Source organism: Panicum virgatum, chromosome 4K (assembly GCF_016808335.1).
Source record: "Panicum virgatum strain AP13 chromosome 4K, P.virgatum_v5, whole genome shotgun sequence".
In the NCBI taxonomy this organism is placed as follows: Eukaryota; Viridiplantae; Streptophyta; class Magnoliopsida; order Poales; family Poaceae; genus Panicum; species Panicum virgatum.
This window is the reverse complement of record NC_053139.1, coordinates 41,102,798-41,122,886: the sequence shown is the minus strand read 5'-3', so window position 1 is coordinate 41,122,886 and position 20,089 is coordinate 41,102,798. Positions and strand designations below refer to the sequence as shown.

The 20,089-nt window shown below is 38.5% G+C and overlaps 1 protein-coding gene and 1 long non-coding RNA gene across 2 annotated transcripts; both read left to right on the top strand.

Moving 5' to 3' along the window:
* The first annotated feature begins 366 nt into the window (after positions 1 to 366).
* LOC120704082 lies at positions 367 to 2,094 on the top strand. Its single transcript, XR_005687397.1, has 2 exons — positions 367 to 1,238; positions 1,749 to 2,094. It is a non-coding gene; the product is annotated as an uncharacterized LOC120704082 (long non-coding RNA).
* A 5,838-nt stretch (positions 2,095 to 7,932) lies between these two features.
* Positions 7,933 to 18,891, top strand: LOC120702241 (two-component response regulator ORR25-like). Its single transcript, XM_039985964.1, has 6 exons — positions 7,933 to 8,041; positions 8,180 to 8,341; positions 16,272 to 16,586; positions 16,674 to 16,750; positions 17,296 to 18,436; positions 18,794 to 18,891. The coding sequence occupies exons 1-6, from the start codon at positions 7,933 to 7,935 to the stop codon at positions 18,889 to 18,891; spliced, it is 1,902 nt and encodes a 633-aa protein (XP_039841898.1).
* The last annotated feature ends 1,198 nt before the right edge of the window (positions 18,892 to 20,089 follow it).

Here is a 20,089-nt window from a genome sequence, read left to right as displayed (position 1 = left end):
CGCCCTGGCCGCTGCCAGCTCCGCTGCAGCCAGCCTGGCCGCCCTCGCCGCTGCTGCAGCGGCTTGAGCCGTCGCTCGCCTGCGCTCCTCTGCCGCGGCGAGCTCGGCGTCTCGCTGGCGCCGTGCGCTCGAGGCGACCGAGCGCTGAGACGGTGCGTCGGACATGGCGCGCCTCCAAGGGGCTGTTGCGTGGAGAGGGGGAAGGGAACGGGGAAGAAGAGGCAGCCGGAGCTGCTGCTGCTGTAGTGGCTGGTGCAGCTGCTGCTGCTGCTGCGCTAGCTGCTGGTGGTGGTGGCTGGGCTGCTACCGCGGCTTGGGAAGGGGAGGAGCAAGAGATATCCAACCTACAGGAAAGTACGGCTCGGATACCAGATGTTAGCAGCTCAATTTTCACTCTCATTGAGCTGAGAGGATGACACTCAAGTTGGGGAAGTTTTCTGGGTTTTTCTTCATTCACACTCACAATGCCATGCCTTCCAACGGGAGGGGTGGCCACGCTTTTATACAAAGGCTGCAGGGCAGCCAAAACACACACCAAGAACTAGTCTAAGATGCTGTCCTCTAGGTCCTAATTGTTGTCCTCTAGATGCTGTCCTCTAGATGCTAAAGCTAGTCTAAGATGTCAATGTGCTGCAGCTGCAGCAACCACCACGCAGCAAGGACCATGCAAGGTCTGAGATGCTGGTCAAAAGAAGAACTGAAACCTGTCCTAGGTGGAGACCCACAAAGACCGAGATGACATAGACTTATTCCTTCATGCATCATTGACTATTTTCTCTCTTCTATCATCTGTATTTGGGTGGCTATTTTTTTCATACAGAATCACCTAGTCAATTCAGGGTCCCTTTTAGCTTGCATCATATTTCATATACAGAATTTAGGGCCAGTTTTCATATATGTGTTGGATAATCATATGGCACAATTCTCATGAAGTATTTGAAGTGTTGTATCAGATCATATGTGCGATGCTACTCTTTCTTGAAATTGGATGGGTAGCCCTGATTTGTAGAAGTAGAAGAAGATACTGCTGCTCCTGAATTCCTTGCTCACCTTATCAAAGCAGAACACTGTGCAATCCATGGCCAGAGAGTGACGAGCACTTGAAAAATACCAGCTTGTGTTTCCACTAAGGGTTCATACCTGCAAACTGAAAATCTTGAAGAATACCAGCTTGTGTTTCCACTGAGGGTTCATACCAGCAGACATATGAAATTTCTAATTTTGCTCCAATATACTTGGTGTGTACTGCCCTGAATTGGGCATCATGTTCTTCCATTTTGGTATTCTATTAATAATTTGCAAATGCATCAAGGATTTAAGGATCTTAGGACTTTGGCTGCTGTAGAATTTGGTGGTGTTATTCCTTTGGATCCACAAATTTTCACTAGTCTGCACTTTAGTCAATATGTGCTTTTGTTAAGTGAAATGTGACACATTAGGGAGGTTCATTTTTGTTTCTGAGATTGTGAGTCCAGTTTTCCCAATCCTTAACCCCCTGATCTTAACAGTCTACTGTGCTGCTCCGCACATACTTGGGAGTCGATGTTGGGAAATTTAGCGCCCATGGTGCTAGCCAAAGTTTCTTCTTTTTAGGCCAGAGAATATCATTAACCTCTTGCCATACAGTTGCCAATCATATTGGTGTATTCTTGAAATTGTAGCAATTTCACTAGGCATCCAAACTCGACATTTTTACTGCAACATCATTTTACATTTCATCTAAGAGAACACTGCTATATTTCTTGCAGGTCCAAGTAAACAAGAGTGACTATGACAATGTGACAGGCGCACTGCCCTACCTCAAAGTAAATAGGAAAGCAGACAGTTCTTGTTGATCTTCAAAAGCCATTCTGTTTCATTCCACCAACCTGTAATTTTGTGTATCTTCTGCTGTATTTCCTTTCGAATATGGAGGCCGTGATTCATTTCAAGAAAGCATAAACAACTCTTCTTACCGACAGAGTGCACTGCTAGCTGTAGTTTTTGGTTGCAAATTTTTGCTAACACTGGCACGTGGCACTTGAGCCATATCTTAGTAAGCTGGTGTGGATCTAAGTAGTGTCCTGTATTGAATTTCAAGCTGAAGGTGGTTTCGTTTGTTGGCGGCCAAAATGTGGGCATCTTTTCCGTTACCAGTTTGATAATCAAGTCGAAGCAATTGGAAAAATGGCACTAGAACTGTCACTTGAGTGAAACAATTGCAAAGATAAAAAAAAAGTAGCGGCAAATTTGTAAATAATACCCCATCACATTTGGGTGGACGCCAATGTTTTGAACAAAAAAATCTCTAAATTTCTAATGGGATATGCAATTTTGTTAGTTTATTATTGATAGTTGAAGATCCTTATATTTCCATTATTACAGAAATTTAATTACTTTGTGTTAAAATGTAGTGTGGTCTTAACTCTCAAAGAGAAATATGAGATGTTGTAGACAATTTTACATCAAGTAGAATAGGACGAAGAGAGTAACCAATTTTAACTTTTCGTGGTTTTCCAAATACAGCTTTGCCCATTGTTTCTCGAGCTATGTGACCTCACTCTTGTTTTGATACTTATTAATTAAGCTTTGATAATAGCATATCCAAGAATAAGATTGGTACAGATTCAATATCTAGTAATGTTTGGGGGGGGGGGGGGGGGGAAGGGAGGGGCCCTGTTCATTATAGAGAAATTGAGCTCCATGCTGAAGGAAGATAGCTCATTCTATTAATTCTATAGGCATAAACATCCACTTTGGAGTATTAGCAAGTTCTACATGTGCTACATATTCTCATACTCACAATAATTAATTTCATGATTGGTCTTGGAGTATCCACTTTGGCTAGATATTTCACACTGTGATGTAGAGGCCAGAATATTGAACTATTTTTTATCTAAAAATTATTTGTCCTGGAGTAGACTACTGTAGTAATCCTGACATTTCCTTTGATGGTAAATTAAATTAACATGCTTCTTCATCTCCATTGCCAAAGTTCATAAAATCATGTACATGTATTACCTGTGGTTCTAAACAGGATAGGCCTATCTCATTCATTATCGGCTTCAAGAACATTGAACGATTATTTGTATCTCTAAGCTGTACAAAAAGGTTGACTTACAGCTACACAATTCAAATATCAATGTCATTTCAAAAATGATATTTCTGTGTTGCTATAGATGACAACCGAGCATACTCTTACTATTACCAATACAAATATTTGATACACCAAAAAACTAATATGCTAAACATTTCATTGCCTCTAAAAAGTCCATGCAATTACCGTTTTTCCTCTAAAAGAGTTCCAGGACTTGCTCATTCACACATCCACATATAGAAGGTCAAGTGGATTAGATATTAGAGATGGACTGGATGAATAAATTCATATCTTATAATTCAGTTATCATCTGTAAAAAAAAAAATCAAACTTCACACTAAGACTCGAGAATGACACTAAACTCCAGTTAGATACAGATCAACTTGCTTGCTGACCATCATTCATGATTTTGGAGCTACTAGTAGAAAAAAAATTTCATCGAGATTCCCCTTGCAAAACCTTCCACTATTTATTTGGAAAAAATTTAGATATGCCTATATTTCCTTTGAGCTATAGCAGTAAGTATTTTACCCTAAAGATGGTAGGATTTAACTTAACTTTTTAACTCCATTGACAGAATTCAATGGATCATGTACTCCAGCTGTATTACCTAGCTGTGGTTATTTGAATTAGGGTAGGACTATCTCATCCTTATCCGTCTCAAGAACATTCAATCTCAGCTAAACAACTTGAGTTCACTCATCACTATTAATTCGAACATCCGCAATGTTCCTACCGTTATCATTGTCAATGACAAACGACATCTGCATATTCCTGCTCACTGCTGGAGAATGTCATATTGGTACCAGCACGTTAGTGCCGGTCAAATAGGAGCCGGCACTAACGTGCCTGTACAGTACAAGGCGGGCACGTTAGTGCCGGCTAGCAACACCAGCCGGCACTAACGTGCCATCCCCCAACGGTCAGCACCCGTGCCACAACGGTGAAAAGACACGTTAGTGCCGGCTGGGAATTCTAGCCGGCACTAACTTGGTCAATTGCAAGTTAGTGCCGGCTAGTAGCTCTAGCCGGCACTAAAATTCCACACTTAGTGCCGGCTAAAGCCACCAGCCGGCACTAAATTGCCCCGTATATCAGGCACTCCTTCTTCCACAGCCCGACTATTTCATTTGGCCGAGCTCCTCCTCTCTCTCATGGCGTGTTAGAGGGGAGGTGCTGCCCATTTTCCCCCAAATTTGTGAGGATTTCACCCATCCAAGTGCACCAAAGGTTAGTAGCTTCTTCCACTCTTCTTTCACGGTGTTTATTCTTTGTTTCATGCTTTCTAGGTAAAGAAAATAGTGATTTTAAGGTTGAGGAAAAATGAGCATAATTTTCCGATTTGTTCATTAATTTGAGCAAAATAGAATCGATTTGTTACTTTTTAGAGAAGGTTTTCTAGATAGTTTGACTATGACACATTTAGAGTATTTTTTTTGAATTATTTCACGGGGATATGTGTATATGTTATAATGCAAAATTTTAAGGATTTTAAGGATGAGGGAAAATAAGCATGATTTATTAATTTGTTCATTAATTTGAGCAAGGTAGAATTGATTTGTTGCTTTTTAGAGAATGATTACTATATAGTTTGACTATCACACATTTAGAATGATTTTTTTGAATTATTTCATGGTGACATGTGTATATGTTATTGTGCCAATTTATTTTGCTATTTAGTTTAAATTTACTAGATAGGTGGCCTATGACACATTTACATTTTTTTTGAATTACTTCATAGTAACCTGTTTTTAGGGATAATGAGCATGATTTTTTTTAATTTGTACAGATGGACCGGCAATGGATGCACGGAAGCCGGAGCACCTCGGCATGGATTCAGGGTTTAGATTCTTTTCTCAAGGCGGCAATGGCAAATAGGTCGCCAAAGGGTTTATTGTGTTGTCCATGCAGTGTTTGCGAAAATAAAAAGGAATTCCGAAAAAAAGATACTCTATGGAATCACCTGGCCTTGAATGGTTTCATGAGTAACTATAGCCTTTGGACTAAGCACGGCGAAGTTGGAGTTATGATGGAAGATAATGAAGAAGATGACGATGGTGATAACAATCTTCCAGATTGGGCATGGGTTCATGAAGCAGGTGGCTTTCAAGATGAACCAATGGATGAGGGTGAAGCAAATGTTGCACAAAAGGAGCCACTTGACGAGCTAGGTTGCTTGATGCATAGAAAGACAGTGAAACTGTGAAGGAGGCATTAAAGTTCGAGAAGATGTTGGAGGATCACAAACAGCCATTGTTCCCTAGTTGCAAACCGGAGCAGAAGAAGTTGGGTACCACGCTAGAGATGCTGAAATGGAAGGCAACTAATGGTGTCACCGATAAGGGATTTGGTGAGCTATTAAAGATTGTAAAGAACATGCTTCCTGAGGGTAATGAAGTGCCGTAAAAAACATACGAAGCTAAAAAGATGGTTTGCCCTCTTGGATTGGACGTGCAGAAGATTCACGCATGTCCTAACGACTGCATCCTATATACGCAGATGATGTATATATCGAGTTTGCAGCACTTTACGATTTATACCATCAAGATGCCCTTCACAAGTCCCTCATGAGTGTATGGTGCATGTAAGTATTGTCTCTCGTTTCATTATTTTAGCCTTGTGTGTTGACTGATCCCCGTTTTTCTTGTGTCCCGTAGGTCAAAAATTTAAATTTGCCGAAAGAAGAACTTCCATAACGTCGAGTTCTTCGACCCCGATATTATACACGAGAAATCGGTAGCGCAAAAGCCTGAAGAAATAGTCATAGTTATATACAGGGGGTTGCATAAGAATAGCATGTGTCCCTTCATTCTCTTGCCATACAACCATCAGTGAGTCGTTCTTTGTTAGCCTCTTTTTTTCAATCCCTTCGTGTTAATAATATTATTTAATAACTATTATAATCAACATTAATTGGTTATGCGTATGTATATGCACAGCTTTCATTAGATATTGCTTTGTATTCAGATTGAGGAGCACAAGGTCTTGGTGTACGACTCGTTAAGGCAAGATAAATCAAAGTACCAAGATCTCATCGAGGTGGTAAATACTGCATGGAGTCACTACCTCCGCAAACACATAGGCTTGCCCATAGGTGAAATCGAGCCTCTTAGTTGGGTGACTGATTTTCCGGTATGAATATACTCTCGCTATTAATGTCATTCGCAATAAACATCAGAAAAATTCTATATCGTAACCCACATTTGTCCATAGTGTTGGAGACAGGAACAAGGAAACAACTTATGTGGATACTACGTATGCGAGTGGATCAACTCTTTTGCAAGTGAAAAAGGGCAAATGATAGTGGAGGCATTCAATGTACGTGAGCACAATCACATCTGCTCATTATTTTAATTCATTATTTTTTATTCTCATGTTTTTTATCGAAAAATGTGACAGCGTTGGTGGATGAAAGAAGAACTCATTGAAATGGCTCGGATCAGGGCAATTCAATAAGCTATATGCGGATTCCTACTCGATGAAGTCATAAATCCTAAGGGCGAATTTCATGGCGATCTCCGTACAAGCGTCGCCAAAGAAGATCCGACGACGGGAAAGCTGATAAATTACTATAGTTGATGTGCTTAATAATTTGTAATATCTCAAGTACTTTTGAACTCCTAAGTGTTCCATACATGACGAATATATATATATATATATATATATATATATATATATATATATATATATATATATATATATATATATATAATATTAGTGTAATATGCTGTCTTAATATTACTGTGCAGTGCAAAGAGTACGACTATGTAGTCACATACGATAGAAATACGCATAGCCATACGTATAAAAATGAAAAAGAAAAGAAACATAAAGAAGAAAAAACATTTAGTGCCGGCTAGTTATACCAGCCGGCACTAACCTTGCTGCCAGGGGCAAGCAGGGTCGGGCACGTTAGTGCCGGCTGGTATTTCGGACCGGCACTAACATGCGCACGTTAGTGCCAGTCAGAGTAGCCGGCACTAACGACTGTCACATTAGTGCCGGCCATTTAGTGCCGGCCACAGGGACCGGCACTAAGCCGTCCTGTGACCGGCACTGATGTGCCTTTCTCCAGCAGTGGCTGTTACCGATACGAGTATGCTACACGCCAACAAACTGGTATAGTAATCATTTTGTTCGTTGCCTCCACACCTAGCTCATGTGATAACCGCTTTTTGCCGAAAGAGGGTAAGGACTATCTCATATTCCACCGTATGAGTTCGAACATATTAGACTTCAAAGATGAATTGGGGGTGATTTATGAATAAATTCGTAGCTTTCATTCAAATGTTTCACGTGCAAGACATCAAAGACAGGATTTACGAGATTACACCCAAACAACTTGAAGAACTTTTATAGGCATTCATATGAAAATAAATTAAAATAATTTTCACTCTTTGTCTTTTTATAAAACAACTCCTTTGACTTTTGGTTTCCATCATAGTAACTGAACTATAGCCATAAGAGAAGAGACAAGGAAGTTCAGCCACACTGGTGATAGAGAACTGAAGGCAAAAATTGATGATAGGGGAATCCAACTCCAGGATGAACACATCTTTGCAGCCCCATGGTTTGGATCTGCCCTCCCCCCAATCCCATCCTATAAATTCCCCTTCCTGCTGCAGCATTTGTTCTTCACACCAAGTTCTTCTCACCCCGGCCCCTTCTTCACTCTCATATCCTTGTGTTGCTCCAGGAGGTTCTTGGACAGAAGGCACTGCAGCAAGTAAGAAAGGTCGACTCTTCTTGGGTTTGCGGTGTTTTCCTAGGTGCTCTCAAATTTATTGCAAGAGTTTTGGTGGTCTGCGGCTGCTTTCTTGTTGTCGATCATCGTGTTTATTTTGATGGAAGAAGAGATGGACGCAAACAAGTTCCCCGCGGGGCTGCGCGTGCTCGCCGTCGACGATGACCGCACCGGCCTCTTGATCCTAAAGAGACAGCTACAGCTTTGCAACTACAACTGCAGTGAGCATTTTTGCCTTCTTATTGGCTGCCCCTATTTCCCCAGTTCCATTATGAATTTATGATCGACTGATTGAGGTCGAGGCCAGATGATGATTATTTTTTGTGCTTTCCTCTTTTTTGTTGGAATTCTTGTAACAGTGACAACAGTGACAGAGGCGGAGACGGCGCTGGAGATGCTCAGGGAAAGGAAGAACAGGGATGACCAGTTCGACGTGGTTATCAGTGATGTTTTCATGCCCGGCATTGACGGCTTCAAGCTCCTCGAGCTCATCGGCCTGGAGATGGATATCCCAGTCATCAGTAAAGCCTTGCTCAAACTCACATACTATTTTTGTGCCTGTCAATCTTTCCATGCTTCTTAGTGTAGCAATCATGATGAGTATAAGTAGTGCTTGTTTCATATTATGATTTGAAAGATAGATCATATATGTGCTTCAGGCTGCATGCGATATCTGGCAGACTTTTTTTAAAAAAAAATAGATAGACCTATTAATAATGAATGTTCAGGTTGATAGGTGTTTTTTTTGGAAAAAAGGATTTCCCTACTTTTATATAACGTATATAAAATTAATGAAACAGACCCTACTAGCACTGGGGATACCAGTTTTAGCCAGCACACAAGAGCAAAGGATTTTTAATTTTCATAGCGCTCCTCCTAAGTGACTACTAACAAACTACCTGCAAGATTTTTTTTTTAAAGATCTCTTCCTGATGAGTCGATTCATTTATCCATAGTAGCAGGCGTTCCACCCATCCTTACACACTCTGTTTCTAGATCGCCCGTTTCTTTCGATCAACTTCCTTCAGCACCAGTCACCACCTCCGCAACTGCAAGACAATCTTACTATTACTAATTGGAGGGTCCTTTTGAAGCCTCCACGTGAAATTAGCTAGGATAGTAGGTTGGCACTCTAAAAAAAAGAAATCTTAAAAATTCTCATAAAAATAGAAATATCCAGAAATCAATCAGACAATTCTAATCATAATAGCCATTGGATTTGTTATTTTTCTAATAAATTACTCGCCTCTGCCATTATAAAAATAGCCTAAACTAACCCTCTAAACGTATTTAAATTATCCACCTATGCAATTATAAAAAATAATCTAAAGTAACCCCAGATCTCCATGTAAATTGCCCACATATGCCATTATAAAAATAATATCAAATAACCCCCAATATAAATTATCTAAGTATGTCATTACTAAAAGTTAAAGTAACTCCTAAATCTGAAACTAATAAGATATATAAGTACAACAAAATCTTAAAGTACACAAATATGAAATCCTATATTACTATATCTATCATTATTAATATATTATTTATGTTATTGCTTATATAGAAATACTATCCATGGTGCGTGTCATGTATGGGGGAAGATATAAGAATACCTTTTTTTTTGTTTTTCACATAGCTTAAATACATGGTTCAATTAAATATATATCAAATACATATGGAGGTGTGATGTAAAAAATATTGTTACTAACTAAACATATTACAACTAGATAATGATGAGTATGTATCTTTAGAGCATTGTACGTTAGAATATTTAATAGATGAAAGAGAGTATGTGATAGATAATTATAATTATTAGCTATAAATCTTATTTTTATATTAATTTTAATTAGCCTGTGCATGAGGGGGGCACGCATTGATAGGCTAATATTTTGAACAAAGGTTCAGTAGGCGATCTCAGAAATACCCCTTCCATGGAACATTTATTTCTCGCATTCCAAAGCCCCCATAAATCAGAAATAAAAATGAACAGCCTATATTGGTAATTAGCCACCCCCAGAAGCAACCAGTTCTCTAAGAAGTCTCTCATACTAGTTGGGACTCTCTCCCACCCCAGGGCCTCCTTGAAACACATCCAAGTGAAGCACATCAAAATATAGTTAAAGAAAATGTGATCTAACGACTCATTCTTCTCACAAATTGCACGGCCTCTCCCTTTTCCATTTCCTTCCTTGCAGAACCTCTTTTGTAGGCAATCTGTTTTGTTGTACTTGCCACACAAAGGCCTTTAGCTTCATTGGCAGTTTGCTTTCCCAAATTTTCTTAGCTCTCTTGTTGATTACTCCTCTGAAAGTTACCATTCTACACAGTGATCTCGAGGTTGATAGGTAGTTGGATTTTTCTTAAATGAAATGATTTGCAGTGCGCTGTTAGAGGAAAAAAAAGATAGGTGTTTGGCTACTAGGATATCAATTGATGGTCCCATGGCAATCATAAGAGACCTGATTGTAGACGCATGTCTCTCTATTTGCAATCAAGCTATATACCACTACAAGAATCCAAACAATAGCCGAGCGTTTTAATACCGTTGACCATTAATATGTACAGTCGGGAAAGCAGATGCCCAAGGGTGTACCGTCGGCTATTTCCCCTCGGCCATCCATGGTCGGGCATTCAGCCAATGGCCGACGGGATGTCGGCCAGTGAGTTCCCAACGGAAAAAACCCGACGGTACACTGTTGGCCAATTAATGACCAAGCTAATAGACATACAAACAGACGTTCCATTGCCTGACGGTTTGGATACTATCAGTCATTTATGCCCGCATTTTTAAATTGAAACAATTTTGATCCTTTTATTTTCATATATTACCTATTTTATTGTTTTGAATTTTGATCCTTTTAATTTCAAATATTATCTTTTTTTGAAGTTTGAGCCATTTGTTGGTGATATTTTGATTGTCGTGCTCCTGCATCTATTATGGAGATAGAAAAATAGAATATATAATAAAATAACATAGCACTGCTATAATAAACTTTTCTGTTGTATTTGATAATGGTGAAACTTTGATACAACCAAGCGTATTCTCTTCTTAACTGAAAGAATCAGCACGCAGTTGGGCAAGTACATTCCTGAAATAGTAGTTTACAAAATCTACAGAAACAAAAAAAATATAGTTTTGGCTGCTCCTTCTGTAAATTGTATAATCCTTCATGCTTTCATCACGCGTCCATTTGGGACAGACTAATCTGATTCGGAGGAAAATAACAGTATTAGATTAGACCTCAAACTGATCTGCAGAAAGTTAATTGGAATAGGAGAATATCGGATGACATGATAAAAGGTAGAAAAACACTAAACTAGGTGACCTTTTCCTGTAATAATATAGAAGATTAACCAAATAAATCTAATGTCAATCGAAAGACATTCTGAGTGCGCAGCAATTTTTTTTTAGGGTGTGCGCAGCAAGAGTTAGATTACAATCTATTATATTATTAAAGGAGTGTTAAAAGAAGCCACCACATTCGCCGAGGGGGTCTAGAAATTCTCACATTAATCTAAAAAAAGAAGAATTTGCACCGTTGGATTTTATGAAGATCTAACGGTTCAAACTAACTCAAGAGTTCATATCAAATACAATAAATAAATAGCTAATTTCGGATTTAAAAAATTAAGGAAAATTAAGACATGGCAAAGAGTCCATGTTGAATACTATTAGTAAATAGTTTAATTCGGAATTAAAAAAATAAGGAAATTAGGGCTTAATTAAAGAGTCCATGTTGAATACAATTATTAAATAGGAAAATTCTGAATTATCAAATTAAAAAATAGCATTACCACTACATAAAAATTAATATTAGCTGAATAGTTAAATTTAAAATTAAAAGTATAAATTCTATTATATTATTAAGGGAGTGTTAAAACAAGCCACTATGTTCGTCGAGAGGGTCTAGAAATTCCTACGTTATTCTATGACTGTCCAACTATTGTCAGTTGACTAATTTTTTTAGTATGTCATATTGTTAGTACCTGTCCAACTATTGTCAGTTGACTAATTTTTTAGTATGTCATATTGTTAGTACCTGTTAAAAGTTTTGCAAATGAATTAAGCGTTATGTACTATTGAAGAAGAGGGGGGCATGGGTAATATGCGAGCTTGATGGAAAAACATATGTTTTAGAATTAATCTGGATTGTTAATACCTCTTTGCAAAGAGATAATATTGACTTGAATTCCTAGCAACTACTGGTAGCTAGCAGCACGGTGGTCGCAGGCAACAGGCTGGCAGAGGGAGCCTCTGATGCGATGTGCCCCTGGTGTCGTGGCACTGGAGGGATGTTGAAGATGGATGGACGGACGATTCCGTGATGATGATGGAGTAAAGAAACGTGATTAATAAATAGCTAATTTCGAATTTAAAAAATTTAAAAAAGGACATGACAAAAAGTCCATACCAAATACGATTAGTAAATATAGCTTAATTTGGAATTAAAAAAATAAGGAAATTAGGACTTAACCAAGGAGTACATATTGAATACAATTACTAAATAGGAAAATTCGGAATTATAAAATAAAAAAAATTAGCATTGGCACATGACAAAAAAATTATTATTAGCCAAATAGATAAATTAAAAATTAAAAGTATAAAAAAATTGGCATCAAATATGATTAATAAATAGATAAATGCAAGAACTAGAATAAAAAAATTATTGTTGATATGTGTAGTGATTATGAATCATATTAAGAAGAAAAATAGCTAAATAAATAGTATCAAATGCAATAATAAAAATCCAAGTTTGAGTTTCATGGCAAATAAATTTAATAAATACTCCAAATTAACAAAGATCTAAATAGTATTTGTGTATAGGATTTACACCATTTGATTTAATGAAGATCTAACGATCTAAACTGGACAAAAGAGTCCATGTCCAATTTAATGCGATGCAATATTTTAAACTACCAAAAAGTGTCTGTATCCAATTAAAGTTAAATACAGGGTCCGCATGACATAAAAACTCATGTTACCATCTATGTCTCGCATTAACCTTCCTTAAAGATGCAAAAAAATGGCAGCAGCATAAGCGTGACAACACGACCATAGTTGTATGTATTGGTACTATTGAAAGAGATAATTGCTTTGAAAAATCTTTGGAGCGCCCTGCACTACGACGCGACCATAGTCTTTGCCCGAGATTCCGAATCACAACTTTTTGAGTCTCAAGAACGTCCTGCAGTACATGCAGCTGCATGAAGCACACTGGATTCTACTCAAAATCATTGCCGAACTCAATCAATCCATTTCTTCTGGAGCAACCAAACGTCAAGATAGGGACAAAAAATAATGATGATGCGCAGAGTTTCACATATTGCAATCTATTGCAAGACCATTGGCAACTTATGATTGTAAGTGTGGGCCAATGAATACGCAGACGAATTAATGTGAGAGAAATATCCGCTAAAGAATCAATGCTTTCTCCAAACAAGGATTATCATCATAAATATTGCATATTCTTGAACAACTTTAGTTATACAAACTAATCTGATGGTGGTCAACAAATAATTATGATTCTATGGGCATATAAATAGTTCCATACAAGTAATAATCACTGGGATAAAGGGTAAAGCACCGAAACCTACAAATAAATGTGACTATTATTAGTTCAATCTAAATAGATGCATGGGAAAAATCAGGGAGTTAGTCATGTGAGGAATCAAATAGCATAGATAATTATTAACACTGTTATCCCCATCTAATCTTCTATAAGTACACACTAGGCATGGAACACAAATGTGATCGATACCTCTAAAGAAGTATAGAGAAAGAGAAGAGAAAAAGATAAAGAAGCACCAAGATTGAACGGGTAAGGAAAGTAGAAAAAAGAGAATAGAAAAAGAAGGCAGAAAAAATGAGAAAATGAGGGCAAAAGAAAAGGACAAAAGTAAATTTATTGGTTTAGTCTATAAATAATATCATTAGAATGAGAAAAATATTAAATTATAGCCATGTCATGTTGGACATTTGACATCTTTCATATATTCATGAAAAAATAGAAGAAGCGGTTCTGCCGAATGATTTTCAAAACGGCTCTATAACCATAAAAAAACTGCTCCATCAAAGAAGCCACAACTGAAGTTATTTTAGCCACAGATACAGGCCTGAAACCCTGCTAATCTATCTCAAAATCGATTGACTACAGTACAAAATCAAATGATTCAAACAAATATACGTTGTCGATGCTCCTCTTCGCTCAGAAAAAAAAAACCCTGAGGCACAATACTAAACAGGAAACTTCTCCATTATATGCATCAGATGCGATACACACTAATCGATTTCAAATATACCGAGGAACAAAATAGAAGATAGAGAAATCAATAAAAATTGCTAGAGAAAATGAAAAATAAAGAAAAGAGTTAGAAACAACATCAAAGATATATATATGGAACTATCTATCACCGAGATGACAAAACTCTAAAGTAGACCAATATATGCAGTCATATGGGCTAAAAACAAATAAATTGTGCAGTAAGCAAAGTGGGGAAAATAATAATAGGTTTGGTTAAATAAAAAAAATTAAAACATATATGCATTAACATATCACGCATATATATAAGTTTTGCATAACATTTATTTACCAAAGCCAGCAGGAGGCCTCAACTTATTTTTTAACATAACTTTTTTTTGTCTAATCCATGATTATTTTAATTTCGCTCCGATGATGAGTCAGGTCTAGATCTGCTAGATGCTACTTAAGTGCTCTAACATCTACACTAGATATATTTTTGCTAAATATTAATCAAAATATTGCAAGATACAAATCGAACTACAACATCTAAGTTACAGATTGTTGGCAAACATAACTATCAAATACATATAAATATATTTCATAATTATAAAAAACTTTATATGAATACAATTATGTACAATTTGCTCCGTATTCAAGGTGATCCAAAATTGAATTCAATCCTCAAATTTAGATTTTGCAGGTTTAAGTATTAAAATATGCAACTATAATATAGAATAAAGCAACATAAAAAGTGATGATTGATATGAACTCCTATGCATAGAAAGCTGCAAGTAGTATAATATTCAACAAAAACAAATGAGAGGTAAATAAATTACAAAATACATCTCTTCTGTCAATGTAAATATTTTTAAAGAATTAAATAAAAAACTAGCTACCCGTGCTATTAGCGCGGGCCACCTTGCTAGTAATATACATAGGACAGCTGATCTCACCATTCAAGATACGTGTGCCCCTTCCCAGACGTCCTTGCCCAATCCATCTGTGCATGACACTCCTCGAACGAGACGACTGGCTGGGTTGCAGACTAGTAATTAACAGGAAAGTGACGCAGACCATCGTGCCTCCTGGTTCTTGAGGCCAGAAAGATACATGCAGTTGCGGTGAAAGCGGTGGCCGTCATCCTCCTTGCAACGATGGCGCCGCCGGCCGATGCCCCTAGCACCGGGCTGATCTTCGACATGCACAGCAGCGTTGGCGGCGGCCAGGTCTATGGCCGATTGGCCTTAGCTTGGCTCTTTTCTTGCGGCGAATTTTAGATCTGTCTCGTACTCTTGTTCTAATAACCACCTCACGATTTTATCCTCGACGTGGGCATAGGGCTGATCGTGAAGTCTCGCTGCAGAGTTACCAACAGGCATACATGAAACCGTTGGGCACTTCTAACAATTGCCAACCGTGATAATTATAACTGTCGGTTATTATGGAAACTGTTGGAAACTGTTGGGCACTTCTATCAAATAGCCAATGGTACTCCATTACACAGTCGGCCATTACTAAACCATTAGGAAATACTTATAGCTCTCACCTAAAGTTACGATTCTAGTAGTGTATAATAACTACTGCTAGTTTTAGTTTTCTTTAATTTTACATCTTACTGTTTGTTTGTAAGTACTTGGTGCAGCCAATGTTTGTTTGTAAGCCCTACATGTAGTTGGAGTCAAACTACCTACTGCATCTTTTTGTTTGCAGTTTCATACACTATTGCCTATTCATATGTCGTAGGTGCAATCAAGCGAACTAAATACTGTAATTTATTTTTCATGTGTTACCGTTGGTTCATAGGAACTATTTGAAATGAAGAGAACAACTGAATCACACCATTTTCTCTTTCATATATCACCATGGGTTAGTAAGCACTAGATGCATACAGGGATAAATAGACATTTATGGTTTGCATTACAAAATATTGGTTCATCTATTTCATAATAAGGATGTAGTGAACTATGCACATAAGTGGCCATGCCAGCATGTGTATGCGACACATTTTTAAGTGGCCAGGCCAGCATGTGTATGCGACACATTTTCTTGAAAAAGAATGCAAACAACACATCTAGTAACCAAATAAAATAAAAAAAGAGAAATGTCCCAAATGAAGAACATAAAGGCCCCTTGATTATTCGATGTTCATTCTATCAAGCTTTTTTATATTTGCATTTATAACTAACCTTATGTTGACCTTCGTGCCATGCAGTGCTATCTGCGAACGATGAGATGGAGACTATAATGAAGGGTATAATGCATGGGGCTTGTGACTATTTAGTGAAGCCAGCAAGCATTGAACAACTTAGGAACATTTGGACCCATGTGGTGAAGAAGAATAGGAGTGATCCAAGGAACAATATTAGTGATGGTAACACGAGGAACCATTTCAAGAAAAACAAAAAGGATGGAGGTTGTGCTGAAGAGGACATAGTTGGGACATCAACCCAGAAGAGGCAAAGGATCAAGTGGTCGGGTCAGCTACACCGCAAGTTTGTGGAAGCCATAAATAATATTGGCATTGACAGTACGAGATAACTTTTCATTGCATTTCCATCAACAAGAAGCTTAATTCTTATGTGTAGTAACAAATATTTTGTTTCTGTTAATGCAGGGGCTGTTCCAAAAAAGATACTGGAACTGATGAATGTGGACGGCCTTAGTAGACACAACGTAGCAAGTCATCTACAGGTTTTGTTTCTACTCTTATACTGATTCTATTTTTTAGTTCAATGCACTGTACTATTGTTTATCCGTATCACACTTCTTTCTACAAATTTGCCATCTGGCTCAATATTTATGTTTATGTCAATGAATTTGTGTGCGCGACACTTGTATGTGCCACACACAAAAGTTGTAGTGGCATACACACATATATTGAGTTTGAGATTAACACATACATTTCTAGCATTACTGCTAAAAAAACATTTTTAGTTGTTTTATGCCTTTGTCAATATATTTTTGTTAACAAAATAAACTTGTACATCTTGTGATTTCAGAAGTACCGTATCTATTTGAGGAAGCTGAGTGAGGGCACACTCAGCCATTCAAATCCTTTTATTGATGAACCACAAGCATGGATAAGCGACCAAACACCTATCCGCATGAATGCACCGGAAAGTTCCGAGCATCATCCAGAACTTGTGCATCCATCACCATCCTCTGTTGGCGCTTCTAACTCAAGCAACGGTAGGATGAGTTATCCTTCTACTTTTGGAACGCAAAATTTACAACAGGAATTGGTACAAGTTGGTAATGGTGTCAACCTGCACAAAGATGTCATGCCAGTGCCATTGCCAGTACCAGTGCAGGATGTGGGGAGATTTATCTATTCTGGCAGGCACTATGCAACCGGTTCAAGTGATAACCTATCAAGTTCAAGTCAATGTTTCCCTTCTGGTCCTTCTAGCAGCTCCTCTACAAATATATCAAATGGTGTGGTGTTCAGCACAAGCATGCCTTTCCCTTCTGGTACTTTTGGGAGTTCGTTTGCAAGCATCTCAAATGAATATTCACCATCGGCCACGACCATGTGCTTTCCTTCGTCTCGTTCTTGCAGCTCCTATGCAAGCATATTGCGAGGCAAGATTTTGGAGGCAAACAGAGGTATTTCTTTTGATGCCAATAGCTTCTTTGAAGAGATAGCAAATGGTGATATGCCGGCTTCTTCCAGTCAATTACCATCGCAGCATGCTGAGTTGGCAAACCAACCTTCGGCTCATATTCAGTCATCTTCTGCTGGCCAATTCAACCAAGTGGCTCCTTCCAGTCATCTACCATTGCATTCTCCTGAGTTCGCGAACCAGACTCTAATCCAAATTCAGACATCTTCAGTTGGCCTATCCAACCAAGTTGATAGGGAGTCTCACCAATTTTCTGGACTTTATAACCCTACCAATTCTTCAAGAGTTAGCGTGCCAACGATGTTTCCTGATATTGGCCATAGTGCTAGAATGCCTATTAGTTCTTCACATGGAAACCATGTCAGGATCAACCAGTTGCCAACATCTGTAGCCTCCTCTGAATGTGTTCCAACTTTTGAAAGTCAATATCAGAACCAAATGTCAGGACTACTGAGGAGAACCACACCGACGCTAGGTTTCAGTGAGCAGGTGGCACCATTCAACTTAGGAAGCTCTGCGATGCCTATTGGTAGTTCTGCTCTGGGTAGTTCTTCAAGTGTTGGACCTGCATTGGCTAACCTTCAGATAGGAAATTCTGTCACGCCGACCCAGATGCCGAGGGGTGGGGCTGCAATTGGAAACCTCCCTGGAGGTGGCACCGTTGATCAGCAATCTGTTGGTGATCAAGTGAATAACAGCAATGTACTCCCTAAGAGAACAAGCGAGGTGCAGGATGGGGAGATTGATGATGTGAGTATCTTTTTTGCAGACTGGGTTAATCAAGTAAGACCTTTTTTCTCATTCCTCTCCTATCTCCTTATCTCACAGCAGGATTTACATGTGAAATTGATGAACACATAAATAAGGTTTATCTAACTCAACTCCTTTTGTGACGGTCTGATTTCCTCAGCAATGACGATGCTACCTTCTATGGCAACATGTGAGAGATGTTCTGCAGGTGCTGACCAATCCGTGCTTCTTACATGTCGCAAGTGCAAGATTATGTTATTTGTAGTAGGCTAGCTAGGAGCACACCATCTTCAGTGGAACGCATGCAGCATGTCTATATAATTTTGGTAATAATGCAGTTTCTCTCTTCTATCATCTGTAGGTTTTAATTTGGTGGAATTAAGTTTGGCTGGAGCCGAGGGTGTACCAGCCCAGCCCAACCTGGCGTGCATCATTGACTACTCGGATTTGGGTGGCTAATTTTTTTTTCATACAGAATCACCTAGTCAATTCAGGTTCCCTTTTAGCTTGCATCATATACAAGATTTAGGGCCAGTTTTCATATATGTGTTGGATAATCATATGGCACAATTCTTGTAAAGTATTTGAAGCGTTGTATCGGATCATATGTGCGATGCTACTCTTTCTTGAAATTGGATGGGTAGCCCTGATTTGTAGAAGTAGAAGAAGATACTGCTGCTCCTGAATTCCTTGCTCACCTTATCAAAGCAGAACACTGTTCAAGCCATCGCCAGAGGAGTGACGAGCACTTGAAAAATACCAGCTTGTGTTTCCACTGAGGGTTTGTAGAGTCGAGTGATTTGGGGAAATTTCTGGAGCCACACACAACGATCCCTCTCGGTTCCTTCCCATATATTTGTGTACCTTTTACAATTTAGTCCTTCCAAGATTACACAATTACACACACTCTCTTATACACATACATCAACACTCCCCCTCAAGATGGGTGATAAATATCTATCATCCCCATCTTGCTACAGGCTAATACACAATCTTTAACTCCTAATCCCTTTGTTAAACAGTCTGCTACCTGTTCGCTTGAAGTCACAAAATCCAACTTAAGAGTCCCATCATCCAATCGTTCCTTGATAAAGAAGCGATCGATGTCCACATGCTTGGTTCTGTCATGCTGAACAGGATTGGTTGCAATGCTAAGCGCTGACTTATTGTCGCACCAAAGTTTCAGAGTGCCTTTCATTAGTTTTAGTTCAGATAACAAGTTTTTCACCCATAACATCTCACTAAGGCATACTGACATAGCTCTGAACTCTGCTTCTACAGTTGATCGAGATACTACTGGTTGTTTTTTGCTTCTCCATGCCACTAGATTTCCCCCAACAAAGGTGCAGTAACCAGATGTCGATCTTCTATCATCAAGACAACTAGCCCAGTCTGCATCACAATAACCTTCCACTTCTAAATGGCCATTTCTCTTGAACCATAACCCCTTTCCTGGACTACTTTTCAAGTATCGCAAGATCCTGTAGACCGCATCCAAATGGCCGCTTCTTGGGTCATGCATATAGCGACTCACAATACTTACAGCATACGTTATATCAGGTCTTGTATGACATAAATAGATCAACCGTCCCACAAGTCTCTGATATCTTTCTTTGTCTACAGGGTCTCCATATTCTGCACATATCTTGTGATTTTG